General features: G+C 41.4%; 1 protein-coding gene across 4 annotated transcripts in view; it reads right to left on the bottom strand.

Annotated features, from left to right (window-relative positions):
- Positions 1 to 9,242, bottom strand: part of Cep112 (centrosomal protein 112) — a 722,997-nt gene that overhangs the window by 231,535 nt on the left and 482,220 nt on the right. For all 4 annotated transcript variants that reach the window (XM_012514508.2, XM_023714104.1, XM_023714105.1 and 1 more), the window contains one exon: positions 8,491 to 8,721. In XM_012514508.2, coding sequence (XP_012369962.1) covers positions 8,491 to 8,721 — 231 coding nt within the window. The remainder of the gene's footprint in view (positions 1 to 8,490; positions 8,722 to 9,242) is intronic.

The following is a 9,242-nucleotide window of genomic DNA, read 5'->3' as shown; positions in this document are numbered from 1 at the left end:
CTCGTGTCCACGCTGCCCTGAGCACTGCGGCCTACACCATCCATGCCCTCGTGTCCGCGCAGCCCTAAGCCCTGCAGACTACACCATCCACGCTCAGGAGTCCACGCTGGCCTGAGCACTGGGGCCTACACCATCCACGCCCTCCAGTCCACGCAGCCCTGAGCACTGCGGCCTACACCATCCACACCCTCGAGTCCACGCTGCCCTGAGCGCTGGGGCCTACACCATCCATGCCCTCGTGTCCATGCTGCCCTGAGCCCTGCGGCCTACACCATCCACGCCCTCGTGTCCACGCTACCCCGAGCACTGCGGCCTACACCATCCACGCCCTCGAGTCCACGCTGCCCCGAGCACTGCGGCCTACATCATCCACGCCCTCGAGTCCACGCTGCCCTGAGCACTGCGGACTACACCATCCACACCCATGATCCCACGCTGCCCTGAGCACTGCGGCCTACACCGTCCACGCCCTCCAGTCCACGCTGCCCTGAGCGCTGGGGCCTACACCATCCACGCCCTCGAGTCCACACTGCCCTGAGCACTGCGGCCTACACCATCCACGCCCTCGAGTCCACGCTGCCCTGAGCCCGGTGGCCTACACCATCCACACCCATGATCCCACGCTGCCCTGAGCACTGCGGCCACATTCAGATATTGATGTGATATGGAAGCATGACTGATGATAGATACCTTCCTCTTTTTGTTTAATAAACAAACATTCCAGACAAGACATCTATCATGATTTAGTGGACTCTCTCTGAAACACGTACCTTATATCATAACCAGGCAAAGAAGGAGTGAGCTGGAGACTAATATAAGAGAAGAAAATTTCAAAGAAACACATATTACTATACCTCTTTTTAAAAAAATACTACTATTGAGTTAGTTTGACTTGGTATTTTGTTGAAGTGGCAGAAAAGGCACTGGCTTCTGGATAAGACAAGATATAATCCCTTCTGCCATTCCCTTCTGTTCACGTTATTCAAAGACACAATGAAGTTCTTTTTTTTTTTTAAAAAAAAAATACATTTATTTGATACAAGGTATCGCTGCACAGCAGTGACCCTCCTGTCTCAGCCTCCCCAGCACTGGGATTGCACACATGGGCCACCATGCCTAGTTTCAAGGCCAGCTTGAGGCACCTGAGGTTCTAGGGCCAGCATGGCATGCGGTATGGATCCCTGCACTGGACCTATCTCCCCAGCCCTTGAAGTTCTAAATTTACAAATTATGTACACATCCTATGCTTTCCAAGTAGGCGTTTGTATATATTTTCCTTTTGCAAGGTTTTGTCAGGCTTAGAGGTGTCACTATCATCCACATTATCACGCTATAGCTTATATTGCCACAGCAAACTACTAACTTTAAATTCATCATCATTTGTGGAACATAATAAAAATTATCCTAGCTGTCATTTGTCAATCAATTTTTATAAATCTTAATATTTAAAGTATAATATATAACACTGTCCATTTTTTAACAAAGGAAAAAGTCAAGGAAAAGATCAAAGTAAAAAGAACAGAATTGAGATTAGAAATCCTTCTTAAACCAAAATGACAATGTCTTCATAAGTTAATATTAATCCTTTAATTATAAATTTCAAAGGTTTAACTTGTTTCTGTGACCTTAATTTTGAATAATTATGCCATATGGAGCTTTTCTGAAATTTGAAAAAGATGCAGAATTGTTGCTCAGAGTCTTTTAATGACTTTAGGCTGGCAGAATTCCAGTATAATCCTTCAGATACCACTTAAAATTACAGACCAGGAACTCAAGCTCATAAATGGTATGTTAAATTCATAAGAGCCTTTTACTCAGTACACACAGAACACTGCAGACAATGCTTGATGTATTGATTTGCTTTTAAATATCAAAATATAAAGTAGAGAACAACTATAGTGCAAAATTAAAAATGAAAGGTTGGGGAGATTAGACTAACTCCAAATAAAATGTTTTCTATATGAAATAATTAAAGGCCAAATATAAGATGCATTTGTCACAATGATGATAAGGGTTTTATCATTCTACATGTAGAAGCACTGTTTGTAAATTGATGAGAAAAACATTAGGGTCCTGAGGAAGATAAACCGGCAAAGGACATGAACAAGTAATTCTCAGAAACTGAAATATGAACAAGAAATCTACTGTAAGTGTTTGGTTTTTCATTCTCAAAAATTCAAATTAAAAACATTAACTGTTTTTCACAACAATTTCAAAAATCAAGAAACATTATTGATACTACTAAGAATGGGAAGGTACAACAGATACTCTATTGAGCAAACATAAAATTCACACATACCTTCTGAAATGTAATTTAATCTGCTAATTCTAGAGAGATTTTTAATCTAATGAATATAATTGAAAATGTTGATAAAAATTTATGTATAAATATGCTAAATATCCATATTAAATAATTTCTTAAAAAATCTAAATGTCCAATAAGGAAAGAATCAAATAATGATTTATGCTAAGTTCATAAAATGGAGTATCATGAAAAAATGAAAATTATATTCTCAAAGAATTTCACATGCTATTAGAATATTCTTGGCATAATTTTTAAAAAAGCAAGAGCCAGAACCATTATTGTAGTATGATCTGTACCAGCTATGTTGATACAGCTATTTCATATATGTTAAAGTATTGCTATGGGTTATAGGCTGACTGTGATGGTAACAAGAGTTTTATATACTTAGCTATTTTCTATAATTTCTAAAATATCACTTATTTAAAGAAAGACTATTTTTAAAATAGCTGAACAGTTTTCTGAAACAATGATAAAAATTTCAAGGTCAAGGTTTTAATAAATCTTCTGAAAATTACTATCATCACTTAGTAATGTTCTTTAATTTTTCAAAGGTTCATATTTTATGGACTTGATTTCAGTTCTGTTTGAAAAGATTTTAAAAGCATAAGGGGAAAAAAACGTTTTCACCATGCAAATGCCAATCATTACTCCCTTGGAGTCCTTGACCTTGTGGGGGTTATTTCACGTTTTTCTTAACTCAAGGCCATCGAAGATATTATCTAGATCTAAGTCGCTGCTGACAGAAACGCAGGTTGGAACTGGACCTGGGAATTTTCTCATAACGTTAACATTATAAGGCTACCGAAATAAGCCAGGCCCACAAGGATGCTGCATTTATATTATCATTCTGGTGGTGCTGCCCTCTTCTCTTTGAACCTCAATTTTACACTCAAAGATAGAAAATTAATTTCTAAACCCAACAAATCTGACTGGATTTTGAATTGCCAGCAAATATTTTAACTTTCAGATATATTTAAATGTGATAAGACATTAAGCTCTTTATAAGAGACAGTGAGAAAAATCAAACTTGTAGAATGACACAATAGATTGGCAGCTAGGTTACCATTTATTATTAGAGTTAACTCAAACTTTCATACATATATATATATATATATATGAACTCAACGTTTATTAATTTGTATAGAAAAATCGGAGCTATATCTGAAAAACATGACTTATGCTTAACTTGTTAATATGGCAGAAATAACATAATAAACATTTGAATACAAAGATGCAGCCTGCGTACGCAATGTATTTCTAGTTAGTTGAAATCATATTTGGTTAAATCAGCAACCATACACATTTCCATGCAGAGTCTCCTGCTGAATTTCTCAGCAGGTTCTTTGGTTCACTCACTCAATGTTTAGCAAATGCCCACTTTGTGTGAGGTATCATGATCCTGGAATTTTAGTAACTGATTTCTCAAGTCAAATATTTTTGACTCAGTCCAGGTCCTTGCATTTAGAAATGTTAAACTTCTACTAGTTCAGTGAAGATATTTATCAACTGGAAACACAAATAATTTTCCTATCAAGAACCAGCACTGCCAATGTACCATATGGATTATGGGGTTGGCAAGTTCCACCTACTCAAAAATAATCAAGCATCCCCCACTACACCCAACATATCTGCTGCTCCCTGCCATTTCCCCAGCGCATCCCTCTTAGCTCTCAAGTCCCCGCGTTCTGGCTGACAACCTCCTTGGTACCTTCTCTGTGTCAGCAACAGTTACAATGCTCATTTCTGCCTTCTTGCATTACTTTATTCTCAGCTACTTCAGAAACACCCTGTTCTTCCAGGCTTGTCCTGCCCAGCTCGCTCCTCGGTCTGCACAGCGCATCACTGATCTCCCTGAGCAGACTCCCTCCTCTCTGTTTCTTTCCAGGAGCAGCTCACACCCATCTGCCCCCTGAGCGGCTGAGCTGCTTCACTCTTTCTGAAAGTCCTCACCTAAGATTACTGTGCTTCTTTACATAAGGTCTTGTTTGTGGAGCTTACCTTCTCCTTAGTGGGAAGACACAGAAAAAACAGGTGAACATGAATGAGAGGACGACTGCAGACACAGAAGCAGTAAAGACAATGGGATAAGTAAGCCCGACATTAGGTAATGAGGAGGACCGGCAAAGGGAAGGACACTGAGGAGTACAGAGTGGTGGGAAGGAAGCGGGCCTTGGGAAAACCATGCGGAAGACGGTTTTGTACAGAAGACAGCAGATATATGGTAGCAAGGGAGAGCTTGGTACACTCCAGGAGCAGCCTGAAGTCTCAGGCCTCTATGGCGGGCCTGTGCTAGGGATTTCTCTGACTGTCACTGGTCAGATTGCCACCAGTTATCTACTATTCTCCACCTCAGTAAGCTGTTCCTTCCCATAGTACCCACTTCTCATACTTTAAAATACTTAAGACATGCTCAATCAAAAAATAAACTCTCAGGGCAGCCAGATAGCCCAGCGGACTAAAGCACCTGCTCAGGCAGGCGCAGGGACTCGGGTTCAATCCCTGGCGTGCCATGCAGGCCCCGGCCCTGGGGGTCTGCTGAAACTGGGCATGGTGGCGCACACCCGTAATCCCATTGCGTGGGAGGCTGAAAACAGGAGGATCACTACCAGCCCAATCTGTGTAATGAGACCCTGTAGACCTGTACTAGAAATACATTTGAAGGAAGGAAGGAAGGAAGGAAGGAAGGAAGGAAGGAAGGAAGGAAGGAAGGAAGGAAGGAAGGAAGGAAGGAAGGAAGGAAGAAAAAAGAATAGAAAAGAAAAGCTCCCGAACTCCTGCGGCTCTTCAGCGTAACTTCCAGTCTCACCACCACATTTCCTGAACAGTGGAGGCTGCTCACCGCCCGCTTACTCCTCTTCTGCGGTAGTGTTTCTGCCACGCTACCCTTTTCAATATCCTGTCCAAAATCATCAGCGCCTTCTCAGTTCCAAACACAATGAGCTCTCCTGAACCCTTACCCTTCCTGATTTTCTGTTATATTTTGGGCAATCTTTCTTTCTGAACATTCTTTCCTCTATTTCCATGAAAACACTGTTCTCATATTTCTTTTACCTTAATGACTATTCTTTGACTGCTTCCTCCCCAAGCTCTCAAATGAAACTGTTTCCTTAAGTCATTTCTTCAGGAACATTCCTTTTCTCTCCCGTCTCTGCCTTCTTTCTTTTGCCTGCCTTCGTTCTTTCCTCCTGTTCTTTCTCTTTGTTCTCCCCTCTTTGGTTCGTTAGCCTCACTCACCCTCAGGGTCTCAGGACATCCAGAAACATTCCTCAATAGCAAGTGAACGTCACAGTGGTACCTGCAGCTCAACGTGCTCCTAAAGGAATCCATCACCTTACTCTCCCTACATCAGAAATTTCCCCGATTCCACTAGATTAGAGGTTGATTTCATACCTATCAGTTTTAATCAAGGCTGCGTCTGCAATGATTCTCAAGCATGCCTTGCCTGTCTCGTTGCACCAGGATCCCCCAATACTGCAATGCACCTCCTCGATGTCCTCCACGGCCTCTCACTGGGACTATCCTTCTGCTACAGTGTCTTGCCAATGCTGACAGAATCATTTTCCCACTAATAATCTGAATCTTGATACTTCATTTCAGAGAAACATTCAGCAGCTCCTAAGTCCTTTGCCCCATGAGGCTGCAGTGCTTAGCACAGCTTTGGGGACTTCCAGGGACTGCTATCTCCGAGTGTTATCATTACCTCTTCACCTAGATTAATCTATCAGCAGATTGTTTAGGTGCCCTAGGTTTTTATTTTTCCTTTAACTTGGAATGTCATCTTCCATATCTGTTAGTCAAAATCCTATACTTTATGTCCAGCCAGGGTTTGATTCCCAGAGTGCCATGCCGGCCCCGCGCATGGGGCTCACTGAGACAGTGATTGAGAGTAGGCGTGGTGGCGCACACCTGTAACCCCAATGATTGGGAGGCTGAAAACAGGAGGATCACTACGAGTCCCATCTGTGTAGTGAGGCCCTATACACCCTGTTAAATACATTAAAAAAAAAAATCCTACACATTAGTTAGGTGTAGTGCAAATGACATCTCTTCCAGTTAATTTGCCATGATTTCTTCAGCAGAAAATTACTTCCCCCTAGTTCATGTTTTGCCTTGCACTATCTCAAATGTGTTTGTGCATTTTTATCTTGTGGTCACTATTATTTCACAACCTTTTTGAGGTCAGTGATCACCATGCCTTTTTCTTTTTTTCTTTGTATCCCCACAGTGCCTGGGATGATATATTTTTGGGATATAGTAAATCTTGCAGGAATGTTTGGCAAATGAATTAGCAGTGATTTTTGAAAAATGATCTATTATCTAAAAATTAATAACACATAGAAGCAACTTGAAAGATATGTTTTCGAGTACAAATAAACATTTGAAATATAATTATATGATACAAGGAAGTGAAGCACTAAGTTAGATGTTTTATAAGTCTGGTTTTGGTGTGTCTATTTTTCTTAAAGCAAGATGCACTGCATTCTGTGCTATTTACAAACCTTTACTCGGAAATACCTTGAGCAGTCAGCAAAGGCACATGAAGCCAAGACGGGGGCTGGGTAAGATACAATGGAAGACAAATGACAGTGCTGTTCTCCTCATCAGTCTTGTTTATCTGCCATCAGCAAAGGTCTACAGCTATTTCGTATAAGCAAAGTTCCCTAATTCTAGAAACTGTATATTTTAGCATCAATATCATTACTTCTTACTACTTTGACGGAATGCTAACATCCTCGTCTAGTAAAGATACTCTACCTGAGAATGTCCTGAATTGCCCCACTCTTGTTCTTGCATTCTTTTCAGCAAAGAGGAACTACATCTGGCTTAGGCAACCAACTCCGGCGTCACCGTAACTGTCCCCAGCCTTTCATGTCCGCATTTAAAATAACAATCAGTCTGGTCGGCTGCACACTCAGAACACATCCTAATCACCTCCATTCTCCAGGCCCAAGCCTCCATCACCTTCAGTCTGAGTTACTGCAACGGTCTCTTATCTGCTCTCTGCCCTTCTCTGTCCTCAATTTGGTGTATTCTACACATGCAGCTGCAGAGAATGTGTCCAAATATGAGTCAGATTTCATCGCTCTTCTACTCAAAGCCCACTGAATCTACAAACAGTGTGCAAGCAAAGCCCTTCCCATGGTCCATGCAGAGCCCCTATCCTAAATATTTCTGGGTTCAGGGACATGCTGCCAAGGGCAAAGTCTGCTAGAATTTGCTTTCAGATCAATTAAAGTGCTGTTCAAGGAATACCTCAGGACCTCAGGCTGTGTAAAGTCAGGAGAAAAAATCTAGGATGGTGGTGTGTGCTGTATGCAGGCTCAACATTATCTGCAGATAATGATTCTTAAATTATTCTTGCCAAGTGTCTTGTCCCCATGACAAAGGTCAGTGTTACAGTGCTCAAGGAGCAAGCTACAGCTATCTTGACTAAGGGCAATTCACATTTAATGCCTAATTAGAATATTTAGACATTTTTTGAATACCAAAAGAAAAAATATTTGAGATTATACCTTGAATGTAAGTCTAAGCTAACGTTCTTATTTTTGCTAAAATATCAACCTGGAAAAATAAGTCATTATATATGTTACATTGTCATAAAAATTATAAAATCTAGAAATGATTATTAGACAACAAGGGAAGATCTGAAACTTAGTTTTAACCTAGGAAAATTTAGAGCTATAGCTCAAGAAACTGTACTTAATATAATACTGTTTTATCACAATGTGTATTGTAGTATGTAATGCAAAATTCCATAGATTCCCTTCCATATAGGCCAAAAAGTTAGAAATTTCCTAATTATTTTAGAGTTGCTTAGATCCAAAGAAAGATAGTAAATTGCTGTTTTTTCTTTTGTTTTCTTTCTTTTATTCCTTTTTTTTCTTTTCCTTCCTTCCTTCCTTCCTTCCTTGTCTTTTTGAGACAGGGTCTCACTGTGTAGCTCAGGCTGGCCTTGAGCTCACTATGTAGTCAAGGCTGGTCTCAAACTCACACAGATCCTACTGCCTCTGCCTCCCAAGTGCTGGAAATACAGGCTTGAGCCTCCACGTCTGGCTAATTGTTGACTTAGTTTATAAACGTAAAGAACAATTCCATGTCCACTGTCTTCTAGAGATTAACAGTGATGGGAGTGGATTTTAAACATGAATTGTAATTGTGCTATGAATTCCAACGAGCTACCTCACCTTCTCCAGAGTCATCTCCGCTTCAGCAGCGTGTGTCTTTTTGAGCTCCATTTTCATCTTTTCCGACTCGGCCTTCAGCTTGTTCACAGCAGCCTCGTGGTCCCTGGCAGCCCTTTGCTTTTCTTCTTCCCGCAGGAGACCAAGCTCCACCAGCTGCTGTTTCCTCTGGGAGTTCACACTGATCAGCTCCTCCCTCAGCTTGTGCACCTGCAGCTCCATGTCAGCAACGACCTTGTTTTGAAAAACAGAGAAAAGGCAGAAGGTATGACTAGGCACACTACAAAAGAACAACTTTACAAGGTCCACAGAAGATGAAATCATGAAGTATAAAATATCTTAAAAGCTCCCTTCCTCCTCCTTGTCTACCTCATAGCATCCTCCAGGTTTTCCTTCCTTCGTTCTCCAGCTGCATGCGAGTCCCTCCCAGCTCAGAGGAAATCACCATCTGGAACATTTTCCTATATATTTATATCTTTAAACCACAGTTTTAAAAACTTCAATTATTTCTAACATTTAGGTAAGTGGAATATTCTACTTATTCCGAGCCTTGCTTTTCCAAATAGTCAACACTGGGCCAGCCAAATAGCTCAGCAAAGTGCCTGCAAGCAGGCGCAGGGGCCAAGGGTTCAATCCCCAGACCTGCAGTGCTGGCGCTGCCCCTAGGGCATGCTGAGATGGTGATTGAGACTAGGCAAGGTGGCACTCGCCTGTAATCCCAGCTCTTGGGAGGCTGTAAACAGGTGGATCACTAC

This window comes from Octodon degus, unplaced genomic scaffold (assembly GCF_000260255.1).
Source record: "Octodon degus isolate 3935 unplaced genomic scaffold, OctDeg1.0 scaffold00033, whole genome shotgun sequence".
Taxonomy (NCBI): domain Eukaryota; kingdom Metazoa; phylum Chordata; class Mammalia; order Rodentia; family Octodontidae; genus Octodon; species Octodon degus.
This window is presented reverse-complemented; position numbering and strand designations above follow the sequence as displayed.